Source organism: Acomys minous (genome assembly GCF_964271855.1).
Source record: "Acomys minous genome assembly, chromosome: 16".
NCBI classification, from domain to species: domain Eukaryota; kingdom Metazoa; phylum Chordata; class Mammalia; order Rodentia; family Muridae; genus Acomys; species Acomys minous.
In genome coordinates, this window is record NC_140498.1 from 17530627 (window position 1) to 17546714 (window position 16088).

The 16088-nt window shown below is 55.2% G+C and overlaps 1 protein-coding gene across 3 annotated transcripts; it reads left to right on the forward strand.

Moving 5' to 3' along the window:
- The first annotated feature begins 1122 nt into the window (after positions 1–1122).
- Positions 1123–15397, forward strand: PDLIM4 (PDZ and LIM domain 4). 3 transcript variants are annotated; one of them, XM_084763271.1, is made up of 7 exons: positions 1130–1320; positions 6435–6586; positions 10214–10292; positions 14051–14232; positions 14364–14527; positions 14815–14932; positions 15038–15397. In XM_084763271.1, the coding sequence occupies exons 1-7, from the start codon at positions 1228–1230 to the stop codon at positions 15240–15242; spliced, it is 993 nt and encodes a 330-aa protein (XP_084619397.1). In that variant the 5' UTR covers positions 1130–1227; the 3' UTR covers positions 15243–15397. The 3 variants fall into 3 exon arrangements, with proteins under 3 accessions (XP_084619399.1, XP_084619397.1, XP_084619398.1); XM_084763273.1 differs by lacking the exon at positions 14815–14932 and having other exon boundaries at positions 1123–1320; positions 15038–15250; XM_084763272.1 differs by lacking the exons at positions 1130–1320; positions 6435–6586 and adding an exon at positions 9796–9975.
- The last annotated feature ends 691 nt before the right edge of the window (positions 15398–16088 follow it).

Consider the following 16088-nt stretch of genomic DNA (forward strand, 5'->3'; position numbering starts at 1 on the left):
GCACCCTCCCTACCAGGAAGACATCCCTGCATGGGACACCCCTACTTTGTACCTCTCAAGGAGTCCTGGATGGACACGTTTTACTTTGAATCTTTCAAGCAGTCCCTCTTTTTGCCAGGTGTTAGAGATCTAATAGTCCCCTCTCGTCTCACGCCCCGTGAGCATCCTAACAGGGCCCTTACCTTCGGCTAAGATGGAGCACAGGGCTGCCAACAATACTGACTACAGTTGGAGCCGCCTCTGGGTCTGGAGAAGCTGTTGAGGGCTGATGTGATCAGATACCCAGAGAGTGAGTGGCCTGGACAAACCATGGCACTTCCAGAGGAAAAAGGACATGCCCTGGAGTGCAGGGGTTGGAAGTGAAGACCGTGGGGAGAGAAGGGCCCTGGGGGAAGAGCTCCAAATACTTCCTTCTCCAGCCGCTCTTCCTTTCCAGAAAGCTAAAAGACACAACACTCCTGGCCAACAAGATGACTCGAAGGGAGAGAAGGCCCAAAAAGCAGAGGGGTACCAGGAAATATCATGCACCTTGCATCTAGAAAGACGCCAGACAGAGGTCAACTCCTCTAGGAAATCAGCTTGGCCTTTGCAAACTAGTTTGGGCACCTTTCTGTTCCTGCTCCACCCACACCCACCCCCAGCCGGGTAATAGACCCATAGACTGGTGCTGTCCTGGGTCTAAGTCCCTAACCCAGGGCTCCTCAGGCCCAAAGTTCCATCTGTGCTGATGTTCAGAGGGCTTCGGTTGGGGAGAGATGGGGAGGCAGGTAGGCCTTCCTGAACCTGGAAGTGGTTTGGGAAGAAGGCGCGGTCCCATCCCCCATCAGAGCCACCGCAGCCCTGCATCCCTCCCCCAGCTAGAGCACCGGCCCGTAAAAGAGACTTCAAAGGGCCGGTGCCTAGTGTCTGAGCTCCCACAGCCGGCTCGGCTCCACAGCCAGGCGGGACTCAGACATCGAAGAGGACCCTATTCTAGGGGGCTTCAATAAGCGGGTGGGGGTGTGTGGGGTTTAGCCTGGGAAAGTGAGGGGCGGATCCTCAGAGCCCCCAAAGTGGGAGGGTCGGGAGTCTGCAGGGCCAATCGGTGTGCGCGCGGGGCGCGGGCACAGACGGAGGGGGGTTCGGAGGCGGGCAGCCCGGGGGCGGGGCGCGGCGGCCAGGCGGCGGCAACGGCGGCGGCGACTCCTCCGTGTCCGGCTCCAGCTCTGGCTGCAGCTCAGGCCCGCGATGCCCCACTCGGTGACCCTGCGCGGCCCTTCTCCCTGGGGCTTCCGACTGGTGGGCGGCCGGGACTTCAGCGCGCCCCTCACCATCTCGCGGGTGAGTCCAACCCCCGCGGGGTAGCGGGATGGTCCCAGGGCTGAGACTTTGCCCTTGTAGTAGACCCAGGACCCCCGATCCTCGACGTGTCCAAAGCTTGAAAGCAGAGAGTTGATCTGGGTGACCTGCATGCTGTGGAGGGGAGTTTCAGCTGGGCAGCGCAGCACTACCCCTCTTCCCGCACAGCCTGCCTGCCCCGTTTGGTGGAGACTCCCCAAGAGTTCACACACCAGTTTCCCCGCTGCTGAGTTTCTTTAAGAGAATCACTGTGAGCCGGGGAAGAACCCTCAGACATTGGCCAGGAGTCTGGACAGCTCTACAGAGGCCCAGAAACTCCTCAGACCCAACCCTGCCTGAAGTTTTGGGGCAAAGTAACTGAAAGCCCATTTCTCCTATCAAAGGTCTGGGAGGTCCTCTGAGGATCTGCTGTTCCGAGAAGCTCACCCACTTCCCCCACTCTGAACTTCAATTTCTCCTCTCTGACCTCAGTCACTGGAGGGGAAGTGACCAAGAGGGATTGTTGGCTTCCAGGCCAGGGGGAGACTATGAGGCGTGATCCCCTTCCTTACAAGCTAACACAAAGCCAGGGACCAGGACAGCCTCAGCCCAGTTCCTCAAGGGTCCCAGGACCATACCCTGCTCCTAGACCTGGGCCAAGGAGGAAGAGGAGTGGGCACAGCCTTACAGAGGTGGTTGGTCTGAAGACAGCACAGGGGAGGAGCCCCAGGCCCGAGGCAGGGGATCCCCAGCCTTGGAGCCAAAAGAGAAGAGAACTCAGCCTCTGTTCTTGGTGGCTCCCAGTTTGGAGGGAGGGAGGGAGGGGACAGTTATGGGATATGGACATCCCTTCTCCCCACAGAGGCTGTTTTGAGTCTTTGGGGACTTGGGTCCAGGGATCTGAGAACCACCTTCTTCTACTCTGGCCCAAGCATTTAGAGACTTCAGTGGTTACGGAAGAAGTAGACACTGGGAGGGTGTGGACCGGTGGAATCCTCTATATGGGGGCCTTGGTGACAGGCAGGACCAGCTGTCCTAGGAGGCCTCCCACATCTGTCTTCACCACTAGGTCCCTGGGGCCAAGTGAGGTCTGCCTTCAGCACATCCGGGACTCTTCCATCTCCCCGTTAGCCCTAGAGATCCCCCCTCTGTGTGTGTTGGAGAGGGTTGGGGTGGGGTGGGGAGGTGAGGGTGGGGGGCAGGCAGAGCATCTATGTCTGCCTGGTGGGTCATACCATGTATCTGCAGAGGAGGACTAATGAGGGTGTTAGGCCAGCCAGCAGGCCAGGCACCCTGGGTGTGAGGCCGCTGACAGGCTCAGTGGCCAGGGCTGACTGCCGCAGGCGGCTGAGAGCTAAGACATCTGTTGCCCACGCGGCTGCCTGTCCAACAGGGAAAGGCCTCCACACGTCAGCAGAGGCTGCCCCGGCCTTGTTTGGCACTGATGGGAGACTTGGTGGGAGGAAATGTGAGCCCCTGATGGACGGACAGTTTGGGAAAGAAAAAAAAATCCCCTTTATCCCCCAAAAGTAATGTGGCAGTAGCTCAGACATAAGGAGCCAGGGTGACTGAGCCTGGGTTTGGGTGGGATTTGGGAGATTTACAGAGCATGGGAGGCACAGGTCACAACTTGCCTAGCAGGTACCTGAGGGGCAACACTTACAGGACTAATGATATGTGGGAGTGTCCTCACTAAAGGGCATCTAGATCCCTTCATGTATCCCTTTCAGAGCTCCTCTTGTGTCTCTGGAGTCTTCCTTACCCAGAATCCAGTAGAAAGGGAGAGCCTCATGCAGACAGTGGGGCAGCTGATGTTTAGCTGGGCTGGAAGCTCACAGTCGTGGCCCAGGAAGCCTCTGGGATCCCCAAGAACGATGTACAGGGCTTCTTCCTTATAGGCAAACCAATGGCTACTGGCCTTGTCCAAGCATCGCAGTGTGCCAGGCCCCACCCTATCCGGTGTTGGAATCTGCACCTCCCCAGCAACCAGTCCCTGGAAGGAGCATTGCTGTATGCCTAGCCTCTATAGAGATGTTATGTGCCATAAGTGTCCCCGGAAGTCCCCATAACAATCCTTGCTACTCCTGGCCTCACACTGTAGACTGGGACACTGAGGCAGAGAAGTTAAAGTACACAGAGAAAGGGGGATATGAGCCAGAATCCAGGCCTCTTTGGAGAGATAATACGACCCTCTGTGGCTCCCACCCACCACAGGCTTCTGCAGTGGGCACAGCAGGGGCTCAAAAGCAGCAGGTGGAGAGGACTGGCTCAGACCCTAGTCTGAGCCCAGCAGTAAGGCTCTGACCTTACTGCTCCCTTCTTTCTTTGGTCTGTCTGGTTATCTTGTACCACACAGCTAAACTACTGGCAAAATTCCACCCCATCCAGTGATTTCCTTGAATAGAATATTCCGTGGTTCCCAACCCCATGAGAAACGCCAGTGTCTCACCCCAGGGCCTGTAGACGCTACACAATCTGATCCCTGTGACTTCTCTGACTTAGTCACTCCCTTGTTCCCTTCACTAATGATGCTACAAGTCACACAAGCCTCGTTCCACCTCTCCTAGATAAGCCGTTATAATGCTGGGTCCCCACCTGGAATGTTATCCCCACCTGGGACGCGCTCTTTCTTTTTGCAGAAAAGCACAGTGGTTAACAGTGTAAGCTTTGATTTGGACCTAGCTGACCTGGGGTTAGAATTCGGACTCAGCCATTTATTAAACATTTCTTTGTCTTCTTTGGACCTCGGTTGCCCAGTCTAGGAAATGGGCTTGCCTTGAGAACTCGGGAGACAATGCAGGCTGAGGGCAGTTGGGAGTCACCGTTTCCTGGCTTCGAGCCCTCTTTGACCAGAACTCCCTAAGCTCAATGGAGCTGGCCACATCCCAGCCACCTCTGCTTCCAGGAACTTCCTCCACCTACAGGGACCTGAATACATCCCTTGTGCTGGCTGAGTCATCTTGTAGCCAGCAAGCCCTGAGGAAGAAGACTCCTGTCCACTGGGGGGCTAGGCCAGGTGTGCCCCTGCTCCGAGGCCCTCTTTGTCCATCTGTAGGTAGGGCATGAGGATAGCTGTGGCTTCACCTAGTGACTGAGAGGTTGCCCTGTGCAGACCTGGTAAAGTGCTGGCAGGCACCAGGTATTTCATGAAGAGCAGGGAACCCTGAGCAAAAGCTTCACAGGAGAATGGGATCAGATGGTGCCAAGTGGGCACCTGCCCCCAAGAGGACAGGCTTGTGCAAGTGCCTGGCGCCCAAGCCCAGTGAGTGAATATTTATGGTGGACTGGTTGGCTAAGGCATCGCGCTTTATAAGAGAACGTTCCTTGAGGGAGATGGGGAGATAACGCAGTGAAGTGCTTGCCATGTAAACTCGTGGACCGAGTTTAATCTCTAGCCCACCCCCCACCCCCCCCCAATAAAAAAGCCAGGTGCAAGTCTAGAGAGATGGCTTTGTAGGTAAAATGCTTGCCTAAGGATCTGAGTTTGGATCCCAAGGGCTCATGGGAAATCTGGATATGGCAAAGCATGACTGTAACCTGCACTGGGGTAGGTGGTGCCAGACAAGACAGATCCCAGAAGCTCACGGGCCAGATAGTCTCGCCAGAAATGGTGAACTCCAGGTTCAACAAGAATTGCCCGCTAGTGCACTCAGACGGCAGAGGCAGGCGGATCTGAGTTCGAGGCCGGCCTGGTCTACAGAGCAAGTTCCAGGACAGCCAGGGCTACACAGAGAAACCCTGTCTGGAAAAACAAAACAACAACCCACAAACAAAGAAACAAAAAGACCCTGCCTCAAAACAATAAAGGCAGAAAGCAACAGAGGAGGACACTGGATGCCAACCCCTGGCTTCTATACACGCGCACACAGGAGGCAAGAGAGCATACAGGCACGAACGCATGGAGTATATGCATACCACATGTTGGGGGTTGGGAGGAGAAAAAGATATTTCTTGAGGCACACTATTTCAGGGCAAGGCGGCTTGGGCAGTGCCCACGTCCAGCTTCTAGCCAAGGAACTGCCAGCACCTGGCTTTGTCCACTCTCTATTGGGAACTGGTTGAGCTGAGCCTGCCTGGGTTGCCAAGAGTTCCCACCCCAGTCCCACTGATAGGAACAAGGTCATCAGCAACTCTTAAACCACAGAGAGGTGCCGGCTATTGATACCGGGTAGGAATGAAGACTCCCTGTCTGTTCTCTATTTGTTTCCAGGGTGCCCTGCCGCCTCCGTGCCCAGGGCTCTTATTTGGATACCCTGAGCCCTTCCCCTCCCTCCTCACACGACCTTCATCAGATGACCAAAGGTCACTTGAGTCTGTTGGGGTTAATAGAAGACACTAGGGGGTCCTGCAGGTCCTGCAGATGAAGTTAAGACCCCCAGAGTATAGGCTAGTAGTGGGAACTGGATGGCTTTGAACTTGCCTAAAGAGGCAAGATGTACACACTTCTTCCTTTAATCGTAATAATGCATTAGCAAGGGGGGCAGGTAATGCGGGCACAAGGCACAAGGGGTTACTGTCAGAGGAACTGGGCTCTGTGCTAAAGCCTGAAGGAAGAGAGGGCTAGTTAGTAGGCTAGGTTAATGAGTCAGGAGAACACACCAGGTGGAAGGCGCAGCGTGTGGAAGTAAAGATGGGAGTTCTGTCTGGTGCTTTGGAGCACCCTACAGGTGTTTAGATGGGGTTAACCATAGCATGTGGGAACAGATGGTTGTATGGTGGGCCTGAGAGGTGAGATTCAACTAAGGTCAAGGGCTGCTCGAGTAGGGTATGGCGAGTGAAATACTTAGGACATGCCCATGCTCTGTGTGCATCTGAGTAAATGTGTCCTTGTGTGTCTGGGTGTCTGTCCCTTTGCATGTCTTAGTGTACCCATACAGACTATAAAGTGGCATCCACTTGTCCCCGGCTAGAGGAAACCCCCTCATATGTCCTTACATCTAATAAGGTCTGAAGGGGCTGGAGACTGAAGTTTTGAAATCAGAGGCCACAAGGGAGCCTCAGCCAGGCTCTTGGTTTGCTCACTTACAGGTAAGTCACACTGACTTCTGAGGTTGACGGAAATCTAGTGTAGAAGGTCACCGAAAGACTGTGCCAACCATGTGATCTTCTAACCACAGGTTCATGCTGGGAGCAAAGCTGCCCTGGCTGCCCTGTGCCCAGGTGACCTGATCCAAGCCATCAACGGCGAGAGCACAGAGCTCATGACACACCTGGAGGCCCAGAACCGTATCAAAGGCTGCCACGATCATCTCACACTCTCCGTAAGCAGGTGAGCGTGGGCCAGACAGGTGAGAGGAGATGGGGGGGGGGTGGGGGGGGAGTATGTGCTGCCCAGCCTGGTGAGCTGAACCAACACTGCCTGAACTCTGAGCACCTCATCCCGGGACCGACCTAAGGAGCTGGGGGCGGGGCGGGGGGGGGGGGAGGGCAGGGTGCCTGAATAGCTCCGGTTAGAGCTGGGAGCAGCCTCTACAATTCAGGGCTCAGAGTGCTTTTGTTGCCCTTGTGGCAGCAGAAATAAGATCTAACGCTGGGTGGTGGCACGCACCTGTTGTCCCCGTACCTGGAAGGCTGAGATAGGAGAAGCAAGAGTTCAAGCTTAACCTGAGCTGTGTGGTAAGATCTTATCTCAGAACAGCAACAGCAACAACCCACCTCAATCCTTTCCCCCTCATCCAAGGGACCAGTTTGATGAATAGCTCATTTTCAAACCTTAAAATGTAAAACCTAGCATAGGCCCCATTTTACAGATGAAACTAGCGAGGTAGAGGGCACTTAAAGCCACATAACCAAGCAATAGAGAGTAAATGCACAGGAGCTCTCTCTCTCTCTCTCCTCTCTGTCCTTCCTCCCTCCCTCCTCCCCCTCCCTCCTCCCTCCTCCCTCCTCCCCCTCCCTCCTCCCTCCTTCCTTTAGTGGCTGCCAGCCTTTCTGACCGATCCCACAGCTGTTCTGCCTCTACAGCTGTCTTTACCAGGGCCTATGACTCTGCTCTGGTTTAATCTGGATTTGGAACAAGCTTTCCTTCCATGGACCGTGTAACTCTGTGCATCCCATCATAGGGATGGGGTTGTGGACAAAGGTGCTGGGATGAAGGCTCAGGCCTCTGCCTTGCTCAGGCCCTGGCTCTTTAATCAGTTCCCACTAGCAGTTGGCTTCCTTCTAGCTGAGTGAGATCTCCCAGGCTGCCTTCCCTGCCTGGGCCTAGAGACACAGCTAGCTCACATTTGCCACAATAATCGCTGCTGCTAGCAGGGACTTTCCACGACCCCCTGTGGATCTGTGTGGGCAAAAACCATCCCCAAACCACAACCCAGTTAACCCATGCCTGACCCATCCGTTGGCTCAGAGGCTTTACATGTGACCAGAAGGCTTATAAGGTAGCCCCTGTTTGTGACCAGGTCCCTATTGGGGTCAGGCATCCCAGATGTGCCCTTGGCTCTGAGCAGCCCCACTGAAAGTCTGTGCTCCATTTGGCACACAGCAGGGACCCCCACCCAGCTCCATCTAGACGGTTCTATCTTAGGTGTCCCCAGGAGCCCATTCCTTCCTCTCTGCCAGGCTGAGGCATGGCTGGTTAAGGAAAGCTTTGCCCGCAAGTAGCCTCTGAAGCCTCGCAGCTTGGCTGGGTTCCTGGGCCCTGACTCACCTCTGGCTTTGTTCTCTAGCGTGAATGAGGGCAGCCCTAGGGAATGGCGGAGCGGTGGGGAGGCTCAAAGGGTCCTGAGTCAGGAGATTCCCAGAGAGAATGATGTCAGGGATGGTAGCGGGGTGGAGGTCCCCTTCCTTCCTTCCTTCCCTGCTCATTTGTTCCAATCTAGGCATGGATGGAGCCAGGAGGCCACTACCCTGTTGCATTTGGGGAATTACAGTCTCAGTGGCCATGGAGCAGATGAGAGCATGTGGCCCTTGTCAAAGGGCCATCTGCCTTCCAGTGTGAGCTTTAGCTCCGCCCCCAAACTTCTCCCGTCCCGCATCAGGGGATGCCTTGTGAGGAGGCGCCAGGCTCACTAGAGTCAGAATAAAAACACAGGGCTTTCTCCCCCTCCCACTATCTCCCGTCCTCCCTCACACCAGACTTGGCAGGGATTTGATGACCTAGCCACCTACGCTAGAGCCTCAACCCAACTCTTCCTATTGGGCCCATCTACAAGGCCTCTGTCCGTGCACCCTGTCCAGCCCATTCCTCAAGGCTTAATGCCTGAGCCCCAGATACCTCCTCTAGCCCTTGAATGGGCTCTGCAGAGGGTCTCCCTCATGACCTGGCTAGAGGGAGGGACCTGGCATTCTTCTACCAGCTTCCTTGCCTCTGGTGCTCTGCTGACTCCCCCAACAGCCTGGGATATTCAGGAAAGGCCTTGTTTCCCTTGAGACTTATTTTACGTGGAGCCAAAGCCAGGCATCCAACACTTCAAGTCAGATCACATCGATTGGGCCTGTTCCATAGATCATATCAACTACGGCTCTGCCACAGGTGGTCTCTATTTCTGTCACGTGGGACCTTCGCATAGCCTGACCTTTGCTTCTTCTTTTGTTTAAAGATGGACAACTGGAGTCACCTGCACCCCCCCCCCCAAAAGTGGACTCAATACATGGCTAAGCCCTCCATCTTTATCTGACACCGTGGCTCACTCTCTCCTAGCACTGAGCACTTTGCGCCCTCTGACCCTTAGACCCCAGGCTTGTGCCATTCCAGGCAGGTGCTTAGAAAACTAGGAGGTAAAAGGCATACCTGGTGTGCCATACTGGAGTTCAGAGTAGGCAGAGGACACGGCTGGAGCTATTTTAAAGGAATCAGTCACTCGGGAACCTGGCTGAGTGGCTGGCTACAGACAGGGCTGTGAGGAAAGGCTTGCCCTCCAGAAGACTCTGTGCAGCCTGAATAGAGGCGAGGAGCACAGGGTCAGTGTGGACACGGTGTTAGGCCACTGAGCCATTGAGCCGGGTGTGGCAGCACACACTTTTAATCCCAGCACTAGGAAGCAGAGGTAGGTGGATGGCTGTAAATTCAAGGCCAACCTGGTCTACCTAGTGAGCTCCAGGACTATAGAGAGAGACTTTGTCTCAAAATAATAAATAAATAAAAAAAAATCTCTGAACCAACCAAGGAGAGGAGGCAAGAGTGAGCACTTGAAAGGTCCCAGGAGGCCTCTTGGTTTAGGGACATTATTTCCACTATCTAGCCAGCCTTGCTATATACATTGCCTGCCAACCCAGGCTTGCCTTTCATGGAGCTACTGAGTGGCAGGGCCCAGCCCATCGCCTTTAGGCCTGTCTGTCCTGCTTATGGCAGGTTTACGATGTTTTTCTCCCTCCTGAGTGGTGTTTGGCTTTTGGTTTCTATGGCGAAGCAGGAATTTCCTAATGGCCTGTTTCCCATCTGGGCTGGGCAGACATCAGTGATGACTCTGCCTGAGTGGGTGGAGGCCGCAGGAGGGGAGGTGCTCCCCCACAGCCTTCATTTCACCTCCCTGAGAGCCACCCAGGCCCCGGCCAGAGGCTATGGAGGTCAGAGGATGAACGGGACTGGCTCCCGGCTAATCCATGTGTGAGGCCTGGCTTGCCTTGCTGTGATCTGAGCCGCCTGGAGTAGAGTTTCTGCGGGCCACAGTGAGGGAGAAGAGTGTCTGAGCTGCAAGGCCTCTCCTGCAAAGAAAGGCAAGAGGCCACTGGCAGGGAAGGGAACACACACCCCTGACCCAGGAGGGCAACAGACCTGAGCTCTTAGCTCCTTGCTTCTGCAGACACTACTACGCTGGAGGGGAGGGGCATGTTGAGACATCGCCCTTCTCCCTGCTCTGAGCCCCAAGCCTAAGCCGCCCCCTTCCCTGGTTCTCAGGCATGGGTGGGGGGACTGATAGGCAGATCTATCTCACCACCCCAATTCCTGCTGCAGGCCTGAGAACAAGAACTGGCCCAGCGCCCCTGAGGACAAGGCACAGGCACATAGGATCCACATCGATCCTGAGTCACAGGTATGTACAGACACTGCTGGCCTGGTCCAGCGCCTCAGAGTGAACCAAGGGCACAGGAGCCAGGCACCGCCTACAGATTTCACCCATATTCAGATGGCCAGGACATACAAAAGTAGAAGGCTTCTCTGGGACATGCCTGCCTCTACCCCTTGCTCCTGAGGGAGTGAGCACCTGCAGTAGGCTTGTCCTGATGCCAAGTTATCCTGCATTCTTGGCAAGGGTGCCTGTGACAGGCTGAGTCTTGGGCTAGGTCTTGGCTCAGGGTTTCCACACGAGGAGCTAAGGTTTACTCCCATACCCAAAGATGCCCGATCAAAAAGAAGGCAACAGGCTTGGAGAGAGATGGGGGGGGGGGGCGGGGAGATGGCAGCCTCAAGCTGTGAGGGATCTTAGGCTATGGCCACTCCTGTCTTGCATTCGCCTTATGTACTCTGTCTGGGGTTGGAGAGTTCTCTCTTGGTGTCACATAGAAGTTGCAACTGTTGCCGGCCTTCAGGAGAGTGAGGGAACTGGCAACTGTAGGATCTCAGGAGAGGGGTAGCCAAGTGCACCAGAGGCATATACCTAGACCACAGCTTTTGGACAAGGTCAGTCCTGGGCTAATCTGTGATGTGGCTTGATCCAGACCATCCAACATGTGAGGAGTGGCTTCTGGGGTCTGCGTTTGTCTGCTCTCTCCATACTGAAGGAAAAGAACCAGAATAGAGAGGAAGCTTTCAACAAGAAGGCAGAGGAGGCTCCCCAGAGGAAGGGTATCCAAGCCCAAACTTTAGGACCAGGACCGGAGGGAGTGGGAAGAGGACATGTCCTCAGTGAGCATGTACAAGCCCAGGGACGATTGCGCCGTGGGGTCAGAGGTCAGAGCAGTGAGAAGGTAGGGCTGGGTAAGGCAGAGGATGAGGCAAGGCACAGCTACCAAGAGGCTCTTAGGTCCTTTGTCCCAGACTTCAGCTTGTCCTCGGAATCTTCTCCATCTTAGGAGTTTGCTTTGCTTTATCTGAAGCCCTTTGGGCAGAGAAAGGAGGACAGATTTGGCAGAAAACCCAGGCAACAAGGAGCAGAAGATGGGCAGTTCCTGTGAGATGCCCAACTCCTCTCAGGGCACCAGTGCTGAAAGGACAGGGCAGTCACCAGAGGCTCAAGGCCAGTGGGCTCCAGGGACCAGGGGCTGCCAAGAGGCTCCCTATGGGGTTGGAAAGCTGGGGTGCAGAACGGCTTCCCTGAGGGGTTGGGAGGCTCAGCTGTAGAGGGGCTTCTCCCGGGCCCCATTCTTTTTCCTCACAGTCTCTCTCACTGATGGCCCTTACTGTAAGGGGAGTAAATTTCCACAAGCAATGGAGCGGTCTCCCCAGCTGCTTGCCCCCCTTTTGTACTTAAAAGGTCGTAGGCTCCATGGGTGGCGACAAAAAAACACCCTCCCCGCCCCTGCAGGGCTGTGTCCCCAGGAGCACAGACACAGGGCTCATTGTCCCCACACTGCTCCCACCCTCTGAGTGTGGGGGTGGGGCTGGCTGGAACCATCTGACAAGAAGGAAGCCACACTTAGCCCTAGGGCCACACAGGGCACCCTTGGGGCATATCCCCAAGTGGAATGGGACAGGGGAACCGCAGCCTTAGGACCACATTCTCTGCAAGGCCACAGAAGACCCTCTTTTCTCAAGGCCCATGTATAACAGAAGGCACATGGGCCACCTAGGGTGGGCGAAGCATAGCGCTAAGGAAAGCTTTCTAGAGTGGGGGGGTGGGGGGTCTCGAACACCCAGACTGCTGAGAGCCCAAGGCCGAGCCACCTATTCCGTTAGGTGCAGTGTTCACCTCCGTTCACATTGAGTAGCCAACGTCTCGCCATTAACATTCTTCCGAGACTTTAGCAAGCACACCTGTAGCTCAGGGCGAGGAGCCTGCGGTACACTGCCACTCAAAGAGAGGACACGGAGGAAAGGGCGGGCGTGCAGGGTTTCCCCGCCAACAGCCATCCAGCCCGACACCACACTAAGCGCTTGGTGGTGCGTAGTCAGTTCTCTTACTTCATCTTCTACCGAGGAGCTATGATATGGGCACCATCCCATTCTCCAGGTTAGGGGAAGAAACAGTTGCAGAGAGATGAAAAAAAAAAAAAAAAAAAAAGAAAGTGTACCAGTTAGTGACAGAACTGTCACTCAAATACATACTGAGGTCACCGCTGAGTTCAGACCTAGAAAAACTGCTGCATGGGTGGCCATGGGAGGGGCTGCAGCTCACTAATGACCCTGCAGTCAGTCAGCTGCCACACCCTGCTGGGTGGTGGGGGTGGGGGTGGGGTCAGTGAGGACCTCCATCCTCCTGGTGGTTCCTGACTCCCATTCCTCTTTTTCCATTGAAGTCTCCTGCAGAGCTTGGCCCCACCCCCTCCCCAGTCCTACCCCCTACCCAACCACAACCCATCTGGTCCCCATTAGCGTTCTAGCCCTGCCTGCCTCCCTGTCTACCCCTGCAGACACATGTGTGAGAGTGCTCAGGTTTCTAGGGGCTTTCATTGGGCCTGATGGGGGACTGGGGTCCTGCTGCTGCTGCTGCTGCTGCTGCTGCTGCTGCTGCTGCTGCCACCACAGCAGCATTGATGGGGCCCTACTTGGCTAGGAGGCCTCTTGCTTTTGTTGGAATTTGGGGGGGTGGGGGTATCCTACCCAACTGATTCTGTCCTGCAAAGATCAGAGGGAATTAAGGCAGAGCCAAGCTTGACTGTTCCGGTGCTAGAAGCTGCCAGAGCCCAAGCTGGTCTCTTTCTTGCTAGGAAAGAGACCTCACCCAGGCTCTCTGTCCACACTGCAGAGCAGAAAGGAGTATATACATATGATAATGTGTGTGTGTGTGTGTGTGTGTGTGTGTGTGTGTGTGTGTGTGTATCCAGGTTGAGACACACCCATGGCCCTAAATGAGGCTGCTTTGCCTGCCAGCTCAGGTTTAACCACAAGGCCTTTCCAGGGATGATCTGCACTGGCTCCCAGTGTGTGACCTTGCGTAAATGAATAGGAGTACGTAGGGAGACTGGCTGCTGTGTGTGTATTGTCCTTACCCACATGTGTGTCTTAAATGCACTTGTGAAAGTATGCGTGCCCCTGTTCACATTGCCATGGGTGTGCTTGTGTACCTGTGGAGTGAGCACGGCTTTAGACTCTGCATGGACACAGGCACCCAGACCCTCCCTGTTCAGACCCACACCACAGAGCCCCTATCCTACCCTAGCCTATCCCATCCTTAATAAGCTGAGTGGCAAGCTCAGGTCATGAACGCTAGGCTGCTTTTGGGGTGGTCGGGGCCAGTCTCTGCTCCTTGTCTGCTCTGCCCCAAGAAAGCTGTCTTTTGTAGCTTTCCTGGAGAGCAGGGATAGGATGCAAGCCCAGGGGAGCTGACCTTGTGGTAGCACCCCCGCACCTCAGACTTGCCTCCGAACGGCCTTCAAGAAAGCACTAAGGGTCCTTTCTGACTATAGGATAAGAGTTCCCTTTGGTATCTTCAGCCATGGACCCATTTGCTGGCTGGGCACCATAGCCAGCCAACTAACATAGAGGCCTGGCATAGCAGGGTGAAGGAAAGTACACGTCAGTAGGATCCTCAGAGGTCAGAGAGCTGCCAGTGCTGTTACGGGAGCCTAGAGATGACAGAGCAGTGCTCAACAGTGGACACAGACAACTGGCATAGCAGGGTGGAGGAGGAGAGGTAACAGGAACGCTCAAAGGTCAGAGGGCCTCCTAGTGCCTCCAGCCTCACTCTTACAGGATGGCAGTCCAGCCACCAGCAGGCGGTCCTCAGTCTCCGGGACCGGGCTGGAAGACATCAGATCAGGCCTGGCATCTCCTTATGGTCAGCCACCTCGCCTTCCAGTCCCTCACAATGGCAGCAGCAATGAAGTCACCCTGCCAGCCCAGATGAGCGCTCTGCATGTGTCTCCACCCCCCAGGTAGGACAGAGGCCAGGCCTTTGAAGCCGCACCCAGGCCCATCTTAATCCTTCAAATCTTAGCCATTCTTATCCCTGCCCCTAAGGCTTGATCTTAGAAACCTCACATCGTTATCTCTCTCTCCTTGCCAGTGCTGACACAGCCCGGGTTCTCCCTCGGAACCGGGACTGCAGGGTGGACCTGGGTTCGGAGGTATACAGGATGTTAAGGGAGCCAGCAGAGCCAACAGCCTCGGAGCCCAAGCAGTCTGGGTCGTTCCGCTACTTGCAAGGAATGCTAGAGGCTGGTGAAGGTGGTAAGACTCCCAACCCCTCCCCCCTCCCCTCTCCCTACAGTGCCCCAGCCCACTCTCCACACTTATTCCGTCTGTCTGTCTGTCTGTCTGTCTATCTCTCTCTCTCTTTCTCTCTCTTCAACCCTTTTCTGTGCCTTCGCCAAGCCTTCACTTTCTGATTTCCACTCCATCACCTCGTGGCTTCCCCTCAAGGCTTCTGGTGTCCAGAGTCCAGGAGCAACATCCTGCTAAACACGGGGTTCTTCTCTCACCTACCCCATTCATACCACCTGCACTCTGGATTTCAGGGGAGCGGCCTGGGTCTGGTGGTCCCCGGAACCTCAAGCCAGCAGCCAGCAAGCTGGGTGCTCCACTGAGTGGCCTGCAGGGCCTACCAGAGTGCACGCGCTGTGGCCACGGGATCGTGTGAGTACCCACCCCGCCCGCCTGCACCACCACGACGACTCCCACCTCTGTTTTCCAGGGCCCTAGAATCTGTCAGTCACCTGTCCCTCTGTTCCCCCATGACAGGGGAACCATCGTCAAGGCAAGGGACAAGCTCTACCATCCCGAGTGCTTCATGTGTAGCGACTGTGGCCTGAATCTCAAGCAGCGTGGCTACTTCTTCCTAGATGAGCGGCTTTACTGCGAGAACCACGCCAAGGCACGAGTCAAGCCACCAGAGGGCTACGACGTGGTGGCGGTGTACCCCAATGCCAAGGTGGAACTCGTCTGAGCTGGGAAATCCTATCTTGCCCCTTCCTCACTTAATGTCCCCTCATGGCCCGTGTAAATATATGTCTTTTTGGCCTCTCTAATAAAGTCCCTCTGCTTGCCCTGGAACCAGCTGCTATCTGGCTGGCGAGCCTCCAGTACAAGCCAGAGCTCCAATGTGCTGTAGGATCAGTTCGGGTGCCAGGCCTGTGCTAGACAATGGTGAAGCCAGACTGGCCTTATGGTGCTCCCGCAACCTCGGTTGGATGGCAGACTAAGTCATAAGGGATAGGTTTGTTAATACTGAAGTCCGGTGCTGCAGTGTGATAAGGAGTCTGGCCTGAGTGAGGTCAGGAAAGATGACAGCTGGGAACACAGAGGTAAGGAAGACAAGAGTTCTCTAGAGTCAGGAACTACGCAAAGGTAGGCATGGACCATGAAGGCCCTGGCGTGCCTGTTGTCTGCATGAGTGGTGGTAGTGGTGGGGGGGTGGGAGGGTAGGATGGTGGTTCCCTAGCAACCACCATGGGTGGTGCCCACTTCCTGGTACTCTCTCTTCCCAGGTTCCTTTCTGTCTGTTGGCACACACTGATCACCACCATTTCTCTCCACCTCTTTCTTCTTCCTGCCACTAGGGGGCAAGCTTGATTTTTCCTTGAGACAAAAGGCAGCATTTTAGACCAAACACTTCCTTTCCCTCTAAGAAGGTAGCTTCTTTCTCCATCATCAATAGAAATTTCTACACTCCTTGGATGCTGCCCCCCCCCCCCCCCAGTTCACTTGAAGGGAAGAGGAGTCTGCCTTGCTCCTTTTGGTTATATAAACCTATTCAGACTCTCACTTTTAAAAACATAAAAGTGACAGGTTG

Coding starts and splice junctions, on each gene's coding strand:
- PDLIM4 (XM_084763271.1), top strand. CDS start 1,228: ATGCCCCACTCGGTGACCCTGCGCGGCCCTTCTCCCTGGGGCTTCCGA. Junction 6,587..10,213: donor CTCACACTCTCCGTAAGCAG/GTGAGCGTGGGC, acceptor TTCCTGCTGCAG/GCCTGAGAACAAGAACTGGC. Junction 14,528..14,814: donor GCTAGAGGCTGGTGAAGGTG/GTAAGACTCCCA, acceptor TCTGGATTTCAG/GGGAGCGGCCTGGGTCTGGT.